At 43.9% G+C, this 23,385-nt stretch overlaps 1 protein-coding gene across 4 annotated transcripts in view; it reads right to left on the reverse strand.

Annotated features, from left to right (window-relative positions):
* MAGI2 (membrane associated guanylate kinase, WW and PDZ domain containing 2) overlaps nt 1–23,385 on the reverse strand; it is a 1,646,639-nt gene that overhangs the window by 365,679 nt on the left and 1,257,575 nt on the right. For all 4 annotated transcript variants that reach the window (XM_069765141.1, XM_069765140.1, XM_069765143.1 and 1 more), the window contains one exon: nt 17,680–17,737. In XM_069765141.1, coding sequence (XP_069621242.1) covers nt 17,680–17,737 — 58 coding nt within the window. The remainder of the gene's footprint in view (nt 1–17,679; nt 17,738–23,385) is intronic.

A 23,385-nucleotide genomic window follows, 5' to 3' on the forward strand; every position in this document is an offset into this window, starting at 1 on the left:
TTCCCTCATCCATCTCAGGGGTGCATGATCTGATACTAGCCTGAATTACGGCCTAGCAGGTAGTACCTCAGGGTGTCAATCGCCCATTTGATGGCCAAGAACTCTTTCTCCATGATGGCATAGTTCTTCTCACAGGAAGACAGCTTCCTGCTCAGGTACAGGACTGGGTGCTCATCCCCATCTATTTTCTTTCATAGCACAGCTAACTGACTTCGGAGGCATCCGTCTGGAGCACATACTCCTTAGTGAAATCTTGTGCGAACAAGACTGACTGTCTGCACAGGACGAGCTTCAACTCCTAGAATGCCATCTCTACTTCAGAGGACCATTTGACCATGGTCAACTTTGTCCCTTTAAGGAGGTCCGCTGGTGAGGCAGCTACCACAGCAAAGTTTCGGATAAACCGGCAGTAATATCCCACAATGCCCAGGAATGCTCTGACCTGCTTTTTGGATTGCCTCCACCTTGTCTACCTGTGGCTCTATTTTGCCCCTTCCGACGATGTAGCCCAAGTATTTTTCCTCTTCTTTCCTGAGGGCATACGTCTTTGGGTTTATGGTACACTCTGCCTTCCTCAGTGCATCCAGTACCACCTGGACCTTCTGCAGTTGACTTCCCCACTCCAGGCTGAAAATCATGATGTCGTCCAAATAAGCATTGAAGTACTTCTTGTGAGGGGATAGGATCCAGTCCATAGCCCTCTGGAAGGTAGCTCAGATTCCTTGTAGACCGAACGGCATGCTGGTATACTGGAAGCATTCATCAGGTATAGAGAAGGCAGTCTTCTCCTTGGCACTTGGGGACAGGAGAATGTGCCAGTAGCCTTTTGTTATGTCCAGGGTGGTGATGTATCTGGCTGACCATAGCCTCTCAATGAACTCATCAACCTGGGGCATTGGATATGTGCCAAACTTAGACACCTCATTCAGATTCCTGTAATCGTTACAGAAGTGCCACTCTCCATTGGGCTTCAGCACAAGGACAATAGGGCTAAACAAACTGATTTTTTTTACTCCTTGATAACACCCAGGCTCAACATTCTCCTCACCTCCTTGGAGATCACCTCACGGCGGGCTTCAGGAATCCGATACAGATTCTGATTCACCCTCACATGTGGTTCAGTCAGGATTTCATGCTCCACAACCTGCGTACAACCTGGTAACTCCGAAAACAGGTCCCGGATCCGCTGAAGCAGCTCATGGCACTGTTGTTTCTGGGCAGGTGACCGTGTCTCTGCCACTGTGACATCCTCGACCTTGGCTTCAGGACTGGCACCAAGGTATCTAGCCTCCCCCAGTTCCCGGTCTCACCACGGTTTGAACAAGTTGATGTGGTACACTTGGTACGGCTTTCTTCTTCCTGGTTGGTGGAATTTGTAGTTGACGTCATTCAACTTCTCGACCACCTCATAAAGCCCTTGCCACTTGGCCAGGAATTTACTCTCCACGGTGGGAATCAATACCAACACCCGGTCCCCAGGGCTGAACTGTCTCAGCCTCGCGGCTCGGTTGTAAACCTTGGCCTGGGCTCCCTTGTGCCTGAAGGAGGCTCTCCTTCACAATCGGCATGACCCTTGAGATCCGGTTGTTCATTTGGGCCACATGCTCGATAACGTTCCGACGGGGTGTAACTTCTCCTGTATCCCGTAGAGGACTGAGGAACTTCCCTGATAGAGAACAACAGGTACAGCAGTAGTTCATCCCAGTCTCATCCATCCCTCTCCACGACCTTCTTAAGCATGGAGTTCAACGTCTTGTTAAATCTCTCCAGAAGGTCTTTCGTCTGCAGATGGTACACCGAAGTGCGGTGTTGTGTAACCTAGAGAGCCTTGCACAACTCTCTCATCACTTTGGACATAAACAGCATGCCTTGGTCCATCAGTACCTCCTTTGGCAGACCCGTCAGAGAAAATGTATGGACTAACTCTAGGGTTATGCTCCTGTAGGAGGAGTTTCTAAACGGTAACGCCTCTGGGTACCGTGCTGCATAGTCCATCACCACTAGAATGTATGTATTGGTGCCCTCTGGCAGACTTAACCAGGGGCCCCACAAGGTCCATGACAATCCTGGAGACATGGGGGCTGTAAGGTGACAAGTAGGGCAGGACTGGCAGTAGTTAATCTCCCTGAGACACCCAGTCCATTAGAACCTACTAAGGACCCGCTCTTGTGTTTTATCAACTCCCAGATGTCCACCCAAGATATGGAAAAGGGCCAGGTCTAACATCCTACAGCTATAGGGACCCAGTACTAACAACTGCTGCACCACTTCCTCCCTCAGCTTAGTGACCAGATAAAGCAGCTCTCCATTTAATGCAAAATGTGGAAACCTAGTTTCTCTTGGGCAATCCCATTTATCAGGGTCACATTTTTCAATGCCCTTTTAGGTTAAGATCCCGCATTTGAGCAGTCCCAAAATTTCCACCAGGCACCCCCCGTTCAGGAATGTTAGCCTCATTGGTCACCGTCTTGTCTTCATCACCAGCCAGGACACACCAGCCAGGAATTCACCTACCTCCAACAGGGTAGGACTGGATTCTGTCAGGGACACTTGGTATCCCGACTTCCCCCACAAGTCCCAGAACAGGCTAAAGTCCTGCCCTATTATCACCGGGTGTAGCAACCCCTTAACCACCCCGACCTCATGCGACTCAACCCCATAGTTAGTTTTTATAGTCACTCTGACAATGTGATAGTCCTTGGCGTCCAAGTGGATACAGCGGATGCCAACTTGTTTTCCTGGTGTGGCCCTTATCAGGTTTACCAAGCTCCCTGAGTCTGACACTAGTAATGCGTTTATGGTCACAGGACAGCTCTCTGGGCTGATAGTCCACACTGCAGGCAGGATATGTATAGTAGGAGCAGTGCTTCCCTAGGCTGCAATCCATCTCTTCGGGGAACAAGGAACCCCTGGTGGCTATATGTCCTAGACCGCAACATATCCAGCAAAGCAAGTCTCTCCCCGTAGCCTTTGACAACCCCTCAGTGACCCCATAGGATCTAGGACCCTCCAGTGGAGGCTCTACTACCCCTATTTTAGGGCTCAGGTTCCTGTTGGGTACCCCAGTATGGGGATGCACCAACCCCTGGTTTATTTACGGATTTCTAGACCACCTGGAACCGTTCCACTAGGCCCACCAGTTTGTCTGCATTTTGGGGATCTCCCTGAGCAACCCAGGTCTGCACTGGCCTAGGAAGGGAGTGCATGAATCTGTTCATGACAACGCACTCGACAATCTGGGCGAGAGTAGAAGATTCTGGCTGTAACCACTTTTAACAAACAACCCAGCATAGCCAGCCACTAGACTCTAAAACTTAACATTTAATATGTATACCTCTAAAATTATGTGTACTTTAAAAACAATTTGGTGCTCATGTTTAAACGTGCACTAGACAAGAAAAATGGCATGATCTCACCCAATTGCTGTCTCTCTTCTTGTTATAGATTCTTGTGCTTATTGAGAGCACGGCATGGGACGGAGACCAATAGACCTTTTCCAATGGGGGGAGAAAAAAAAAAAAGATATAGGTAGGTGGGGGGAAGGGTTTGAAGCTATCTTCCCTGTCGTGCCCCGTGTATAAGACTCCCGCCCTAACAAGGGCAGTCCCCAAGTTTGAGCCTACTTAGTGAAGCCCTTTAGTTAGTATAACCACCCTGGATGATATGTCCTCTTTCTCTTCCCAACGCGTTTCCCTCCCCGTTACGGGGGTTCATCAGGGGAATAAAATGTCCAGGTTAAATGTCCAGGTTAGTGGAGGTATTCTGCAGTGGCAGACATAACCTCATTCAGCGGCGTCCTCCATGTGAGGATAAGGCAGTCCCTCTCTTGTCCAATCTGGTTATCATTAAATAAGGGAGGGGGAGGCACCTAGATTCCAATCTGTCATCACTTCCTTTCAACTTGTGTCAATCATACACTTAGTTCAAATGTTTTAAACCTATCAAAAAGATCTAATATTGCATTCAGAATAGTTTTTACAGTACTTTAAGCGATCTATAAATACTCTTTAATTGGTTTCAAGGCCCTTTTTACCATTGAGCGTCCCTCAATAACACCTCTGTGCAATGGTGCATTTGCGCTCATACCCTTAGTTCAAATGTTTCAACACCTATCAAAAAGATCTGATATTGTGTTCAGAATAGTGTTAGGAATACTCTTTAATTGGTTTCAAGGCCATTTACCATTGAGCGTCCCTCAATAACACCTCTGTGCAATGGTGCATTTGCGCTAATATACTTAGTTCAAATGTTTCAACACCTATCAAAAAGATCTGATATTGTGCTCAGAATAGTGTTAGGAATACTCTTTAATTGGTTTCAAGGCCCTTTTTACCACTGAGCGTCCCTCAATAACACCTCTGTGCAATGGTGCATTTGCGCTCATACACTTAGTTCAGATGTTTCAACACCTATCAAAAAGATCTGATATTGTGCTCAGAATAGTTTATCCGGTATTTTAAATGGTTTCAAGGCCCTTTTTACCATTGAGCGTCCCTCAATAACAACTCTGTGCAATAGTGCATCTGCACATGTTCCCTTAAGCCGGCGGCTCCTTAATCCTATCCTGGATATCCCAGGCTATTGCATTATCTTTGCGCTCTTAGGGCGACTTGGTACATGTTCCCATTGTACTTTATCTGTCACCAATGTCCCCCGTTCCTTTTTATGTGCCTAGATATACACATCCGTGTATTAGAGCCACCGCGCATACATACTCTTAGCTTATTCGGCTCCTCTATCGCCTGACCTCAGGTCCTGGTCGGTGTTATCTGAATGCGCTTACCGGCGCATGCGCCCCTGAATTAATCAGCTAGTTTATGAGCGCAGTTCCTAGTTCGTCTTCTGCGCCGGCCATCTCTTGCGCCTGCGTTTTATCCTTTACCGTGTGACATTAAGACTCCTCAGCAGGGAAAAAGGTACATAATTTGGGATCTATATGCGCTCTACATAGTACTTACTACGCTTTTAATTATTTAAGTAGACTGAGTCCCTACACTAGAGACACAGTAGAAGTCTCGGTATTCTGATTTCCCTACTCTGACATGCAATATCATTTTATAGTCATTTCTATATAATATCATATTCATGTACCTCCCTTATCCCAAGTATACATATATACATGATCCTTTCACCTTGTAGCGTGGCTGTTCACACATTATCTATCAATGCCCCACATTAATGTTCACTAGTGTCATGGTGAAAGATACCATTATAAGCTGCCAAATTGCAGCCAGGGTTTTCTTTTAATGGTTAATCATTTAACCTCTTACAAAGGTCATTTACCATGACTCAGTAAACACCCCCTCCCCCCACACACACCAAGACACTTAATTTTATTTAGACGCTTATATGTTCACTGAGGATGGAGGAATTACAAAAAACAACTGAAATTCAGCTGTTCATTAAGCCCCGAGGGCCATTGGGTATCCAGTCGGTGGTGGGAGGACACGATGGTCTTCTCAGAAGCCTTGGGTGACCTTACCAGGTTTGTAGATCTCTGGGTGAGGTTTATAGATGATGTTTTTATCTTGTGGAGTGGCACCAGGGAGAGCTTTGAATCATTTGTGGCAGTTCTAAATACCAATCAAATTGGTTTACGGTTTACGTCGGTAATTGAAACATACGAATTACCATTTCTGGATATCCGTATCCGCAAGGTAATAGAGAAGGGGGTACTAACAACCTCGACTTTCCGCAAACCCACATCAACAAACTCCCTCTTAAGATGGGATAGTCATCATCCCATAACTCAGAAAAAGGGAATCCCAAAAGGGCAATATCTGAGGATGAAACGGAATTGCTCAGAGATAAATGACTTCCAACACTGGGCAAATGACCTGAGAGAGAGGTTTCAGAGAAGGGGATACCCGGACAGAATCTTAAGGGAGTCATTCCAATATGCACAAGCACAACCAAGGGAGAATCTACTTAAAACTAAGGTTAGAGGTGAAGAGAACCAAAATATCATTCGCTTTATTACCACTTTCGATAATGGGGCATCAGCGGTACGAGAGGTCTTAAAAAGAGACTGGAATGTTCTCCAAATGGACCAACAACTGGCTAAGGTCATAGGAACGACACCCCAAATCACGTATAAGAAGGGTCGTTCGCTTAAGGATAGACTGGTGCACAGTCATCTGAGTAAACCAAAAGGAGGGGCAACATGGCTACCAGAAAAACCAAAGGGTTGCTACAGATGTGGACTATGTGTGGCTTGTAACCACACACGGCCAGGAAAGGACTTTGAGAATGACATCACAAATGAGAAATTTACAATTGAACAATTTATCAACTGTAAAACAACAGGGGTAATTTATAAGACCTCATGCAATTGTGGTAAATCATATGTGGGAAAAACAATCAGAGAATTTAGACGGAGGGTGGGGGAACATTTGGGGGACATAAGGAATAACAGGGATACACCATTAGCGAAACATGTGAACAGCTGTCATGACGGTGACAGCAAAATGGTTAACTTTATGGGTATAGACCGAGTGAAACCGCCAATAAGAGGTGGAAATTATGACAAAATAATCTTGCAAAGAGAATGTCGGTGGATTTATCGACTGGATACCCAATGGCCCTCGGGGCTTAATGAACAGCTGAATTTCAGTTGTTTTTTGTAATTCCTCCATCCTCAGTGAACATATAAGCGTCTAAATAAAATTAAGTGTCTTGGTGTGTGGGGGGAGGGGGTGTTTACTGAGTCATGGTAAATGACCTTTGTAAGAGGTTAATGATTAACCATTAAAAGCAAACCCTGGCTGCAATTTGGCAGCTTATAAGGGTATCTTTCACCATGACACTAGTGAACATTAATGTGGGGCATTGAGAGATAATGTGTGAACAGCCACGCTACAAGGTGAAAGGATCATGTATATATGTATACTTGGGATAAGGGAGGTACATGAATATGATATAGAAATGACTATAAAATGATATTGCATGTCAGAGTAGGGAAATCAGAATACCGAGACTTCTACTGTGTCTCTAGTGTAGGGACTCAGTCTACTTAAATAATTAAAAGCGTAGTAAGTACTATGTAGAGCGCATATAGATCCCAAATTATGTACCTTTCTCCCTGTTGAGGAGTCTTAATGTCACAGGGTAAAGGATAAAACGCAGGCGCAAGAGATGGCCGGCGCAGAAGACGAACTAGGAACTGCGCTCATAAACTAGCTGATTAATTCAGGGGCGCATGCGCCGGTAAGCGCATTCAGATAACACCGACCAGGACCTGAAGTCAGGTGATAGAGGAGCCGAATAGGCTAAGAGTATGTAGGCGCGGTGGCTCTAATACACGGATGTGTATATCTAGGCACATAAAAAGGAACGGGGGACATTGGTGACAGATAAAGTACAATGGGAACATGTACCAAGTCGCCCTAAAAGCGCAAAGATAATGCAATAGCCTGGGATATCCAGGATAGGATTAAGGAGCCGCCGGCTTAAGGGAACATGCGCAGATGCACTATTGCACAGAGTTGTTATTGAGGGACGCTCAATGGTAAAAAGGGCCTTGAAACCATTTAAAATACCGGATAAACTATTCTGAGCACAATATCAGATCTTTTTGATAGGTGTTGAAACATCTGAACTAAGTGTATGAGCGCAAATGCACCATTGCACAGAGGTGTTATTGAGGGACGCTCAATGGTAAAAAGGGCCTTGAAACCAATTAAAGAGTATTCCTAACACTATTCTGAACACAATATCAGATCTTTTTGATAGGTGTTGAAACATTTGAACTAAGTGTATTAGCGCAAATGCACCATTGCACAGAGGTGTTATTGAGGGACGCTCAATGGTAAAAAGGGCCTTGAAACCAATTAAAGAGTATTCCTAACACTATTCTGAACACAATATCAGATCTTTTTGATAGGTGTTGAAACATTTGAACTAAGTATATTAGCGCAAATGCACCATTGCACAGAGGTGTTATTGAGGGACACTCAATGGTAAAAAGGGCCTTGAAATCAATTAAAGAGTATTTATAGATCGCTTAAAGTACTGAAAAACTATTCTGAATGCAATATTAGATCTTTTTGATAGGTTTGAAACATTTGAACTAAGTGTATGATTGACACAAGTTGAAAGGAAGTGATGACAGATTGGAATCTAGGTGCCTCCCCCTCCCTTATTTAATGATAACCAGATTGGACAAGAGAGGGACTGCCTTATCCTCACATGGAGGACGCCGCTGAATGAGGTTATGTCTGCCACTGCAGAATACCTCCACTAACCTGGACATTTAACCTGGACATTTTATTCCCCTGATGAACCCCCGTAACGGGGAGGGAAACGCGTTGGAAAGAGAAAGAGGACATATCATCCAGGGTGGTTATACTAACTAAAGGGCTTCACTAAGTAGGCTCAAACTTGGGGACTGCCCTTGTTAGGGCGGGAGTCTTATACACGGGGCACGACAGGGAAGATAGCTTCAAACCCTTCCCCCCCACCTACCTATATCTTTTTTTTTTTTTCTCCCCCCCATTGGAAAAGGTTTATTGGTCTCCGTCCCATGCCGTGCTCTCAATAAGCACAAGAATCTATAACAAGAAGAGAGACAGCAATTGGGTGAGATCATGCCATTTTTCTTGTCTAGTGCACGTTTAAACATGAGCACCAAATTGTTTTTAACCCCTTCATGACCCAGCCTATTTTGACCTTAAAGACCTTGCCGTTTTTTGCAATTCTGACCAGTGTCCCTTTATGAGGTAATAACTCAGGAACGCTTCAACGGATCCTAGCGGTTCTGAGATTGTTTTTTCGTGACATATTGGGCTTCATGTTAGTGGTAAATTTAGGTCAATAAATTCTGCGTTTATTTGTGGTAAAAACGGAAATTTGGCGAAAATTTTGAAAATTTCGCAATTTTCACATTTTGAATTTTTATTCTGTTAAACCAGAGAGATATGTGACACAAAATAGTTAATAAATAACATTTCCCACATGTTTACTTTACATCAGCACAATTTTGGAAACAAAATTTTTTTTTGCTAGGAAGTTATAAGGGTTAAAATTTGACCAGCGATTTCTCATTTTTACAACGAAATTTACAAAACCATTTTTTTTAGGGACCACCTCACATTTGAAGTCAGTTTGAGGGGTCTATATGGCTGAAAATACCCAAAAGTGACACCATTCTAAAAACTGCACCCATCAAGGTGCTCAAAACCACATTCAAGAAGTTTATTAACCCTTCAGGTGCTTCACAGCAGCAGAAGAAACATGGAAGGAAAAAATGAACATTTAACTTTTTAGTCACAAAAATTATATTTTAGCAACAATTTTTTTATTTTCCCAATGGTAAAAAGAGAAACTGAACCACGAAAGTTGTTGTCCAATTTGTCCTGAGTACGCTGATACCTCATATGTGGGGGTAAACCACTGTTTGGGCGCACGGCAGGGCTTGGAAGGGAAGGAGCGCCATTTGACTTTTTGAATCAAAAATTGGCTCCACTCTTTAGCGGACACCATGTCACGTTTGGAGAGCCCCCGTGTGCCTAAAAATTGGAGCTCCCCCACATGTGACCCCATTTTGGAAACTAGACGCCCCAAGGAACTTATCTAGATGCATAGTGAGCACTTTGAACCCCCAGGTGCTTCACAAATTGATCCGTAAAAATGAAAAAGTACTTTTTTTTCACAAAAAAATTATTTTAGCCTCAATTTTTTCATTTTCACATGGGCAACAGGATAAAATGGATCCTAAAATGTGTTGGGCAATTTCTCCTGAGTACACCAATACCTCACATGTGGGGGTAAACCACTGTTTGGGCACATGGTAAGGCTCGGAAGGGAAGGAGCGCCATTTGACTTTTTGAATGAAAAATTATTTCCATCGTTAGCGGACACCATGTCGCGTTTGGAGAGCTCCTGTGTGCCTAAACATTGGCGCTCCCCCACAAGTGACCCCATTTTGGAAACTAGACCCCCCAAGGAACTTATTTAGATGCCTAGTGAGCACTTTAAACCCTCAGGTGCTTCACAAATTGATCTGTAAAAATGAAAAAGTACTTTTTTTTCACAAAAAAATTCTTTTCGCCTCAATTTTTTCATTTTCACATGAGCAGTAGGATAAAATGGATCATAAAATTTGTTGGGCAATTTCTCCCGAGTACGCCGATACCTCATATGTGGGGGTAAACCACTGTTTGGGCACTCGGCAGGGCTCGGAAGGGAAGGCGCGCCATTTGACTTTTTGAATGGAAAATTAGCTCCAATTGTTAGCGGACACCATGTCGCGTTTGGAGAGCCCCTGTGTGCCTAAACATTGGAGCTCCCCCACAAGTAACCCCATTTTGGAAACTAGACCCCCCAAGGAACTTATCTAGATGCATATTGAGCACTTTAAACCCCCAGGTGCTTCACAGAAGTTTATAACGCAGAGCCATGAAAATAAAAAATAATTTGTCTTTCCTCAAAAATGATTTTTAGCCTGGAATTTCCTATTTTGCCAAGGATAATAGGAGAAATTGGACCCCAAATATTGTTGTCCAGTTTGTCCTGAGTACGCTGATACCCCATATGTGGGGGTAAACCACTGTTTGGGCGCACGGCAGGGCTCGGAAGGGATGGCACGCCATTTGGCTTTTTAAATGGAAAATTAGCTCCAATCATTAGCGGACACCATGTCACGTTTGGAGAGCCCCTGTGTGCCTAAACATTGGAGATCCCCCAGAAATGACCCCATTTTGGAAACTAGACCCCCAAAGGAACTAATCTAGATGTGTGGTGAGGACTTTGAACCCCCAAGTGCTTCACAGAAGTTTATAACGCAGAGCCATGAAAATAAAAAAAAAAAAATATTTTCTCAAAAATGATCTTTTAGCCTGCAATTTTTTATTTTCCCAAGGGTAACAGGAGAAATTTGACCCCAAAAGTTGTTGTCCAGTTTCTCCTGAGTACGCTGATACCCCATATGTGGGGGTAAACCACTGTTTGGGCACATGCCGAGGCTCGGAAGTGAAGTAGTGACGTTTTGAAATGCTGACTTTGATGGAATGCTCTGTGGGCGTCACGTTGCGTTTGCAGAGCCCCTGATGTGGCTTAACAGTAGAAACCCCCCACAAGTGACCCCATTTTGGAAACTAGACCCCAAAAGGAACTTATCTAGATGTGTGGTGAGCACTTTGAACCCCCAAGTGCTTCATAGAAGTTTATAATGCAGAGCCGTGAAAATAATAAATACGTTTTCTTTCCTCAAAAATAATTATTTAGCCCAGAATTTTTTATTTTCCCAAGGGTTACAGGAGAAATTGGACCCCAAGAGTTGTTGTCCAGTTTCTCCTGAGTACTCTGATACCCCATGTGTGGGGGTAAACCACTGTTTGGGCACACGTCGGGGCTCAGAAGGGAAGTAGTGACTTTTGAAATGCAGACTTTGATGGAATGGTCTGCGGGCGTCACATTGCGTTTGCAGAGCCCCTGGTGTGTCTAAACAGTAGAAACCCCCCACAAGTGACCCCATTTTGGAAACTAGACCCCCCAAGGAACTTATCTAGATGTAAGTTGAGCACTTTGAACCCCCAAGTGCTTCACAGACGTTTACAACGCAGAGCCGTGAAAATAAAAAATCATTTTTCTTTCCTCAAAAATAATGTTTTAGCAAGCATTTTTTTAGATTCACAAGGGTAACAGGAGAAATTGGACCCCAGTAATTGTTGCGCAGTTTATCCTGAGTATGCTGGTACCCCATATGTGGGGGTAAACCACTGTTTGGGCACACGTCAGGGCTCGGAAGTGAGGGAGCACCATTTGACTTTTTGAATACGAGATTGGCTGGAATCAATGGTGGTGCCATGTTGCGTTTGGAGACCCCTGATGTGCCTAAACAGTGGTAACCCCTCAATTCTACCTCCAACACTAACCCCAACACACCCCTAACCCTAATCCCAACTGTAGCCATAACCCTAATCACAACCCTAACCACAACCCTAATTCCAACCCTAACCCTAAGGCTATGTGCCCACGTTGCGGATTCGTGTGAGATATTTCCGCACCATTTTTGAAAAATCCGCGGGTAAAAGACACTGCGTTTTACCTGCGGATTTACCGCGGATTTCCAGCATTTTTTGTGCGGATTTCACCTGTGGATTCCTATTGAGGAACAGGTGTAAAATGCTGCGGAATCCGCACAAAGAATTGACATGCTGCGGAAAATACAACGCAGCGTTTCCGCGCTGTATTTTCCGCACTATGGGCACAGCGGATTTGGTTTTTCATATGTTTACATGGTACTGTAAACCTGATGGAACACTGCTGCGAATCCGCAGCGCTCAATCCGCAGCCAAATCCGCACCGTGTGCACATAGCCTAATTCTAAAGGTATGTGCACACGCTGCAGAAAACGCTGCGGATCCGCAGCAGTTTCCCATGAGTTTACAGTTCAATGTAAACCTACGGGAAACAAAAATCGCTGTACACATGCTGCGGAAAAACTGCACGGAAACGCAGGGGTTTACAATCCGCAGCATGTCTCTTCTTTCTGCGGATTCCGCAGCGGTTTTACAACTGCTCCAATAGAAAATCGCAATTGTAAAACCGCAGTGAAATGCGCAGAAAAAAAACGCGGTAAATCTGCCATAAATCCCCAGCGGTTTAGCACTGCGGATTTATCAAATCCGCAAAGTAAAAATCCGCAGAGGAACAGAATACGTGTGCACATACCGAAACCCTAACCCTACCCCTAACCCTACCCCTAACCCTACCCCTAACCATACCCCTAGCCCTAACCCTACCCCTAACCCTAACCCTACCCCTAACCCTAACCCTAACCCTACCCCTAACCCTATTCTAACATTAGTGGAAAAAAAATTTTTTCTTTATTTTTTTATTGTCCCTACCTATGGGGGTGACAAAGGGGGGGGGGGCTCATTTATTATTTTTTTTATTTTGATCACTGAGATATAATCTATCTCAGTGATCAAAATGCATTTTGGAACGAATCTGCCGGCCGGCAGATTCGGCGGGCGCACTGCGCATGCGCCCGCCATTTTGGAAGATGGCGGCACCCAGGGAGAAGACGGACGGGACCCCGGCAGGATCGGTAAGTATGATGGGGTAGGGGGGACCACAGGGGGGGGATCGGAGCACGGGGGGGGGGAATCGGAGCGCGGCAGGCGTGGAACGGAGCACGGGGGGCATGGAACGGAGTACGGGGGGGCTGGAACGGAGCACGGGGGGGCTGGAACGGAGCACGGGGGGGTGGATCGGAGTGCAGGGGGGGTGATTGGAGCACGGGGGGGTGATTGGAGCACGGGGGAGCAGACAAGAGCACGGGGGGAGCGGAGCACTGGACGGAGGGGAGCCGGAGCAGTGTACCGGCCAGATCGGGGGGCTGGGGGGGCGATCGGAGGGGTGGGGTGGGGGCACATTAGTATTTCCAGCCATGGCCGATGATATTGCAGCATCGGCCATGGCTGGATTGTAATATTTCACCAGTTATAATAGGTGAAATATTACAAATCGCTCTGATTGGCAGTTTCACTTTCAACAGCCAATCAGAGCGATCGTAGCCACGGGGGGGTGAAGCCACCCCCCCTGGGCTAAACTACCACTCCCCCTGTCCCTGCAGATCGGGTGAAATGGGAGTTAACCCTTTCACCCGATCTGCAGGGACGCGATCTTTCCATGACGCCACATAGGCGTCATGGGTCGGATTGGCACCGACTTTCATGACGCCTACTTGGCGTCATGGGTCGGGAAGGGGTTAAAGTACACATAATTTTAGAGGTATACATATTAAATGTTAAGTTTTAGAGTCTAGTGGCTGGCTATGCTGGGTTGTTAGTTAAAAGTGGTCAGACGTGATTAGGAACGATACGTTCTGGTTTCTTTCTTTTTTCCTGCTGAATTCATATCCTGTAACCACTTTTGCACAAGATGCAACAGATCAAACATTTGGGATCGAGGTGATTTGTCCCCACAAGAGGCCCAGTGGTGCACCCGTTGTGTTCTGACTGACAGTCACTTCTGTACTTTCAAAAATGTCAGTTTTTAGTTTGGCATACTCCTGCGTATCCTGCAACACCAAATCATAACAGGCGTTCTGGGGCTCACGAGTCAATTAGGGGGCCAGCATCACCACTACTCTGGCAGTAGCTTCTCACGCTCCGCTACCTGCTCGAACACAGTCAAAAATGCCTCCACATCATCATATGGGGTCATTTTTGCATCGCTCATCTTACTGTCTTCCGGATGTACATAATGTGTCGTCATCTGGACTTGGGTGAGGGGCTGTCGGCCTACCACAAACCGCCTCTGCCAGTTAGACAATCTTCTGCTGGTGTTGCTGATGCTGCTGCATTTGCTGTATAAGCAACTTACTGGTCTCCTGTTGCGCCATCTGTTGATGCTGTAATTGCTGCTTATGTTGTAGCAGTTATTGCTGCTGTGCTTATATTAGATGTTTGAGCAGGTCCTCCACTTTGCCTGATATCTATGCTGGTTTGTGGCCGCCACACATGTTTGCTGAGAAACTGTCCACACTTCTAACTCCACCTGTGTTGGAGAGGCTCACTCGGCTGGACACAGAGGTATAACCGGAACTGTGTCTCTTTAAGAAAATGCTTGGTTTATTGCAGACAGCATAAATCAAGCTTGGTAAAGTAAACCCAGCCCCCTGGACAAAACAGCAAACCAAAAAACAAAAACTGATTGATCACTTGATCTTGACATCAGACAGGTCCTGTCAGGACTCTGCAGGTGGAGATACAGTGGATCCCCTAACACCCACTCTATGGATATCCACTAAAACCAGCCCATAACATAACTTTAATTTAATCCTTCCAACACGTAGTGTGTGGGAGGAAACTACTCTGGCTTTACGTCACTGACGCCATCATGTGCAATGACACGTATACGTAGAATGCCTAAATGCAAACATGCACAAAAGCAGACACACACATATATATATATATATATATATATATATATATATATATATATATATATAAAAAGCAGGTGTGTTCCACCTCATAAAATTAGGTAAAATAGATTGTTCTTGAGTAATACAAAATAAGATGCCTAAAACGCAATTAAAGTAATGTTTTCACATATTTTCACATTTTTGTCAGGCGTTACTGTAATGTAAGTAATTGAACTTGACTTTGCTTTTCATGGATTGATTAGTTTTCCTCTCATATTTTTGTAAGAGGTCTATGGCTTACTTTTAACATATTAAATACTTTCTAATTATCATGCTGTTGAAAATAATTAATCTCCGCTGTCAAACAGGTCATTAATGCCTCAATACTTCAACTGGACAAAATGTTAATTACTTAAGTTTTTCCTCACAAGACTGTGTTTGGTCTCTGGAATTTGGCTGAAAGTAAGGTGATATGGGCCTGAAATTGTTGTGTAGCAGTGGCAGTAGCAGTAGCAATGGATTATAGTTTGCTGGGTAATTTATGAGCACCTTACATGAACAAATAGGCAAAAATGCCAAACCAGACCTAAAGTATTCAGCATATGCAAGCAATAATGATTTTCTTTACAAAGCACCATAATATACCACAGCAGTTTACAATTCAGGGGGCACATGTACAAATAATGTCAGACATTACAGACTAATGCATAATAAAACTATTAACAAGGGGAGTGATGGATCTGTTCTCAGGAGCTTACAATCTATAGGAACTAGGAAAGAAACATAAGAAAACAAAGCTAAACACAGTTTCAATAGTTCTCATCTTACAGAAAGCTGGCAGCAGAGGCGTATCAAGGGGGGCAGGTGGGGCATCTGCCCCAGGCGCAGCTGGCAGGGGGGCGCCATTGGGCCGCCTAATGTGGCAGACCGAGGTTTCACCCCTGGCAGCTGCATTTTGCCACTTCCCAGACAGGGAGTTGGCCGTTCTTCGAGTCGGCTGTTAAGCTGACAGTTGGCTCAGAGAATGTGCAGCTGGCCGGCTCACAGTGATCAATTCTACTCACATCTTTACTATCTGTGGTAATTGCTCCAGTGGAGCTGAAGGCATTGAAGAGTCAGTGTATCCAGTGAGGGGAGATTTAGTGGGGGAGGATTTACTGTGTGAGGGGAAGGGTGGGGGAGATTTAGTGTAATGGGGGGGATTTGAAGACACAAGTTTGCAAAGCAAGGAAGGGACAGATGCAGACAATATTGGGAGCAGGACAAAATTGAAGACAGTATGGGGAGCAAGGGGAGAGATGGGGGAAAGTAGGAGGAAACAGTATGGGGGATGTATGCAGACAGTATGGCGAGTGGGGGAAATGGGTGCAGACATAATATGGTGAGTGCGGAGGGTGGGTACGAACACATTATGAGGAGCAAGTGGAGGAATGGTCAGTGTAACGGGGATGGGAGATTTAGTGGGGGGATTTACTGTGTGAGTGGAAGGGGTGGAATGAATTTAGTGGGGTGGTTGAGGGGTGGGGGAGATTTAGTGCAACTGGTGGGGAAGATTTGAGGACAAGTTTTGGGAGCAAGGAAGGGACAGGTGCAGACAATATGTGGGAGAAATTTGAAGACAGTATGATGTGCAAGGGGGAAGATGGGGGCATTTATGAGGAAATCGCATTGGGGGATGGGTGCAGACACATTATGGTGAGTGGAGAGGCTATGTGAAGGGTTGGACAGATTTATTATAGTGGGGAAGATTTGAGGACACAAGTTTAGGGAGCGAGGAAGGGACAGGTGTAGACAATCCTTACAGCGTGCGCATTGTACTGTCAGGATTCTGGGTTGTTGCTAGTGAGAGAAGGGGTCACGTCACTGCAATTAGGCGATTTGTATACATGTGGTCATGTGCCGACTAGATGTGTCCTAGGCCTCACTCAATATAAGTGAATTGAGACTGAATGAGCAAGTCTAGTCGGAATGTGGCTGGAAATATGCAAATCACAAACTTGAGGTCACATAATGGCCACTCTCACCGTGAATACCTGAAATTCTGACATTGCAATGCGCACATTGTAAAGATTCAGAAGTCTAAAGTTTCAGAGTGACTGTAAACTTTCACCAGAAGACCAAACAACCCTTTTAAGTTGGTTAAATCGTGGTCAGCAAGAACAAATAAATAACAAAGAGCACTTTAGGATAGGTTCATCTGGTATAGATTGGTGTACTTCTCAACTAGTCTTTTTAAGCCCAAACCAAGATTGGATCAAAAAGGTAGTAAAGGTATGAACAAAAGAAATGGCTAAATTTTGTAGGAATTAGTGTGATATTTGATAATATTAATTAGTAATGAGCGAGTATACTCGTTGCTTGGGTTTTCATGAGCACACTCAGGTGGTCTCCTAGTATTTGCGACTGCTCGGAGATTTAGTTTTCATCGCCTCAGCAGCATGATTTGCGGTTACTAGACAGCTTGATTACATGTGGGGATTCCCTAGCAACCAGGCAACCCCCACATGTACTCAGGATGGCTAGCACCTGTAAATCATGCAACTGCATCAACAAAAACTAAATCTCCGAGCATATACAAATACTCGGAGATCACCCGAGCATGCTCGGGAAAACCCGAGCAACGAGTATACTCGCTCATCACTAATGCTAATGAAAACTATAAAAAATGCATCAGTTGTGTATTCCGCAAACACTGATTGCCTTTTCAAGAACCAACAGACATGTCTACAAAGCTGAAACATCCTCCTAACGCAACTGCCTATCACACCTATAGTAAATGAGAAGTGAAATACAAGTTGTTAACTCACTCAACATAGTATGTGCCGTAGATAGGATCATCAATTTTCTCCCAGCCATAGGGAAGCTCTGAAAGAAAAACAGAAATCATGCAATTATGTAATTGGCAAGATACAGCAGAATAAAAGACCATGTAGGCATACCTCCTAACTTTCATACAATAAAAAAAAACTATGCAGTGCACATTGTGTCCTGTGGCAAAATATTCGGCCACTTCCTTAATTACACCTATTTACCATTTTTTTCTATCCTGGCAGGAGTAGAGGTCATAGGTGGCATTCAGCAGACCGCCCAGGAAAGCAAGGCTTAGACACAAATCCAAGACTGTCCCACTGTATTCGGGATGGTAGGGACCTACTGATTTATTTTTTATTCATTCATTTATAGTTGTAATAGCCATAATCTTGTCATTTTTAGATAAGCTTCCCTTTAAGAAGTCTTGTATTTTCTTTTTTTCCACATAATGAGATGTAGTTTAAGCGCCTTTTCCCAAACGCCATGTTCACACACTGAAAATCATGCGTTTTTCTGCTCTGATTTTTTGTGCAGAAAATCTATTGCATTTAACTGTCCAAGCAAAGTGAATTCACAAAAACTCCTGCCCATTGCCCCAGATAAAAGGGAAAAAATCAAAGAAAAACACAGCAAAAATTCAATACCCAGAGAAGATTGTTGTTGTGTAGAATGTACACCAGTGTGGCCATTATACAGTATGGAGCACTGTGTGGCCATATTTTTTGGGGGTTTTAATTATTGTATATGAAACAGTGTGATCAGCAATGCTAAATGGGTGTGGTTGGGACTTGGATATGGGTGTGACTAGTTGTGAAATGGGTGTGGTCAGAGGCGTGGCCTAAAATTTGCCGCAGCGCACTACGTGCGCCGCAACCTTTATACCTTTTTCCCTTCTTCAAAAGTTGGGAGGTATGGCACCGCATTTCCCAGATCACAGCAAGTACCGCAAATCCCATAGGGAATGAATGAAACCAAACGCAGTGTTGCCGTAAGTGATCCGTTACGCGGCAGATGCAGAAAAAATGCCCGATCTGCTGCAAAAGGCTACTTTCACAACAGCGATTCTTGCCAAAGTCACTGCCGATAGTGTCATACTCACCAAAGGGGGAAGCAGCGCTAAAAGTGCCTAGGGCAGCAAAAACTCTAAATACAGCCCTGCACCCGAAGAAAACATGTAGACAAAAAGCAGCTGAAAAAAATGAAGCATTTATGCTACATGTGAACACAGCTTCACCATTACATTTTTTGTTACATCTCCTTACCATGGAAAAAAAAATTATGCCATTTACTGATAACCATTAATAATTTGCTTCCTGTATTGTATGAGTTACAATTACAGGGATACCATACCAAATATATATGAAAGAAATATATCTTGGTACCGTGTTAGCCAGTGGATAGAAAAATATTTAGAATTGAGAGTCCTCAGTGGTTGATACCTTTTAATGGCTAACTGAAAAGATGGTAACAAATTGCAAGCTTTCGAGACTACACAGGTCTCTTCATCAGGCAAAGACTAAAACAAATTCTGAAGAATCACATATATATGCACAACATAGTATAGGAAAAAAAAAGGGGAAAAAAAACCATGGATAAGCCAGTTGGCATGAAGCAGAATTACCATGGGTGATAAACAGTTACGTCCATAAATATTGGGCCAATTCTTAGATAAGGATTGTTTTATTGTCCTGTGATTAGGGTCTCTGTTGTAATGACCCTTCATGGTCTGAGGGGAAAGTTCCTTAGTTGATGTAAAAAGACATAAATCCATGTGACACATTCATTCCTACATTAAGAGTGTCAAAGGTCGTCATCAGTTTATGTTCCCAGACTCTCCTGTCTTTCTGCGATTTGAAGTTTCCTTTCAATACAAGTAATTTCATGTCCATAATGTTATGATTTGGGAGACAGAAATGTATTGCCACCGGTAGATCCATTCTTTTTTCTCTTATTGTATGGCGATGGGAGTTCATTCTTGTTCTTTTTTCAATGTTTTTATTTTCATTTTAGCAACATAACAAGATTCAAGTTTGAAGGCATTGTTTGTCATTAGGTAACATATAACATATAATATTCCATAATATAATAGACATTTGACATATAATGGGTGTTTATAAGACTTTGTATTGTTTCACTAACAATTTTAAGCGTATCAAACGCTTCATATCATTTTAACCCCTTCATGACCCAGCCTATTTTGACCTTAAAGACCTTGCCGTTTTTTGCAATTCTGACCAGTGTCCCTTTATGAGGTAATAACTCAGGAACGCTTCAACGGATCCTAGCGGTTCTGAGATTGTTTTTTCGTGACATATTGGGCTTCATGTTAGTGGTAAATTTAGGTCAATAAATTCTGCGTTTATTTGTGATAAAAACGGAAATTTGGCGAAAATTTTGAAAATTTCGCAATTTTCACATTTTGAATTTTTATTCTGTTAAACCAGAGAGATATATGACACAAAATAGTTAATAAATAACATTTCCCACATGTTTACTTTACATCAGCACAATTTTGGAAACAAAATTTTTTTTTGTTAGGAAGTTATAAGGGTTAAAATTTGACCAGCGATTTCTCATTTTTACAACGAAATTTACAAAACCATTTTTTTTAGGGACCACCTCACATTTGAAGTCAGTTTGAGGGGTCTATATGGCTGAAAATACCCAAAAGTGACACCATTCTAAAAACTGCACCCCTCAAGGTACTCAAAACCACATTCAAGAAGTTTATTAACCCTTCAGGTGCTTCACAGCAGCAGAAGCAACATGGAAGGAAAAAATGAACATTTAACTTTTTAGTCACAAAAATTATCTTTTAGCAGCAATTTTTTTATTTTCCCAATGGTAAAAGGAGAAACTGAACCACGAAAGTTGTTGTCCAATTTGTACTGAGTACGCTGATACCTCATATGTGGGGGTAAACCACTGTTTGGGCGCACGGCAGGGCTTGGAAGGGAAGGAGCGCCATTTGACTTTTTGAATCAAAAATTGGCTCCACTCTTTAGCGGACACCATGTCACGTTTGGAGAGCCCCCGTGTGCCTAAAAATTGGAGCTCCCCCACAAGTGACCCCATTTTGGAAACTAGACGCCCCAAGGAACTTATCTAGATGCATAGTGAGCACTTTGAACCCCCAGGTGCTTCACAAATTAATCCGTAAAAATTCTTTTAGCCTCAATTTTTTCATTTTCACATGGGCAACAGGATAAAATGGATCCTAAAATGTGTTGGGCAATTTCTCCTGAGTACACCAATACCTCACATGTGGGGGTAAACCACTGTTTGGGCACATGGTAAGGCTCGGAAGGGAAGGAGCGCCATTTGACTTTTTGAATGAAAAATTATTTCCATCGTTAGCGGACACCATGTCGCGTTTGGAGAGCTCCTGTGTGCCTAAACATTGGTGCTCCCCCACAAGTGACCCCATTTTGGAAACTAGACCCCCCAAGGAACTTATTTAGATGCCTAGTGAGCACTTTAAACCCTCAGGTGCTTCACAAATTGATCTGTAAAAATGAAAAAGTACTTTTTTTTCACAAAAAAATTCTTTTCGCCTCAATTTTTTCATTTTCACATGGGCAGTAGGGTAAAATGGATCATAAAATTTGTTGGGCAATTTCTCCCGAGTACGTCGATACCTCATATGTGGGGGTAAACCACTGTTTGGGCACTCGGCAGGGCTCGGAAGGGAAGGCGCGCCATTTGACTTTTTGAATGGAAAATTAGCTCCAATTGTTAGCGGACACCATGTCGCGTTTGGAGAGCCCCTGTGTGCCTAAACATTGGAGCTCCCCCACAAGTGACCCCATTTTGGAAACTAGACCCCCCAAGGAACTTATCTAGATGCATATTGAGCACTTTAAACCCCCAGGTGCTTCACAGAAGTTTATAACGCAGAGCCATGAAAATAAAAAATAATTTTTCTTTCCTCAAAAATGATTTTTTAGCCTGGAATTTCCTATTTTGCCAAGGATAATAGGAGAAATTGGACCCCAAATATTGTTGTCCTGTTTGTCCTGAGTACGCAGATACCCAATATGTGGGGGTAAACCACTGTTTGGGCGCGCGGCAGGGCTCGGAAGGGATGGCACGCCATTTGGCTTTTTAAATGGAAAATTAGCTCCAATCATTAGCGGACACCATGTCACGTTTGGAGAGCCCCTGTGTGCCTAAACATTGGAGATCCCCCAGAAATGACACCATTTTGGAAACTAGACCCCCAAAGGAACTAATCTAGATGTGTGGTGAGGACTTTGAACCCCCAAGTGCTTCACAGAAGTTTATAACGCAGAGCCATGAAAAAAAAAAATTATTTTCTCAAAAATGATCTTTTAGCCTGCAATTTTTTATTTTCCCAAGGGTAACAGGAGAAATTTGACCCCAAAAGTTGTTGTCCAGTTTCTCCTGAGTACGCTGATACCCCATATGTGGGGGTAAATCACTGTTTGGGCACATGCCGGGGCTCGGAAGTGAAGTAGTGACGTTTTGAAATGCAGACTTTGATGGAATGCTCTGTGGGCGTCACGTTGCGTTTGCAGAGCCCCTGATGTGGCTTAACAGTAGAAACCCCCCACAAGTGACCCCATTTTGGAAACTAGACCCCCAAAGGAACTTATCTAGATGTGTGGTGAGCACTTTGAACCCCCAAGTGCTTCATAGAAGTTTATAATGCAGAGCCGTGAAAATAATAAATACGTTTTCTTTCCTCAAAAATAATTATTTAGCCCAGAATTTTTTATTTTCCCAAGGGTTACAGGAGAAATTGGACCCCAAAAGTTGTTGTCCAGTTTCTCCTGAGTACGCTGATACCCTATGAGTGGGGGTAAACCACTGTTTGGGCACACGTCGGGGCTCAGAAGGGAAGTAGTGACTTTTGAAATGCAGACTTTGATGGAATGGTCTGCGGGTGTCACGTTGCGTTTGCAGAGCCCCTGGTGTGCCTAAACAGTAGAAACCCCCACAAGTGACCCCATTTTAGAAATTAGACCCCCCAAGGAACTTATCTAGATATGTGGTGAGCACTTTGAACCCCCAAGTGCTTCACAGACGTTTACAACGCCGAGCCGTGAAAATAAAAAATCATTTTTCTTTCCTCAAAAATTATGTTTTAGCAAGCATTTTTTTTGATTCACAAGGGTAACAGGAGAAATTGGACCCCAGTAATTGTTGCGCAGTTTGTCCTGAGTATGCTGGTACCCAATATGTGGGGGTAAACCACTGTTTGGGCACACGTCAGGGCTCGGAAGTGAGGGAGCACCATTTGACTTTTTGAATACGAGATTGGCTGGAATCAATGGTGGCGCCATGTTGCGTTTGGAGACCCCTGATGTGCCTAAACAGTGGTAACCCCTCAATTCTACCTCCAACACTAACCCCAACACACCCCTAACCCTAATCCCAACTGTAGCCATAACCCTAAACACAACCCTAACCGCAACACACCCCTAACCACAACCCTAACCCCAACACACCCCTAACCATAACCACAACCCTAATTCCAACCCTAACCCTAAGGCTATGTGCCCACGTTGCGGATTCGTGTGAGATATTTTCGCACCATTTTTGAAAAATCCGCGGGTAAAAGGCACTGCGTTTTACCTGTGGATTTTCCGCGGATTTCCAGTGTTTTTTGTGCGGATTTCACCTGCGGATTCCTATTGAGGAACAGGTGTAAAACGCTGCGGAATCCGCACAAAGAATTG

Source organism: Ranitomeya imitator, chromosome 4 (assembly GCF_032444005.1).
Source record: "Ranitomeya imitator isolate aRanImi1 chromosome 4, aRanImi1.pri, whole genome shotgun sequence".
In the NCBI taxonomy this organism is placed as follows: Eukaryota; Metazoa; Chordata; class Amphibia; order Anura; family Dendrobatidae; genus Ranitomeya; species Ranitomeya imitator.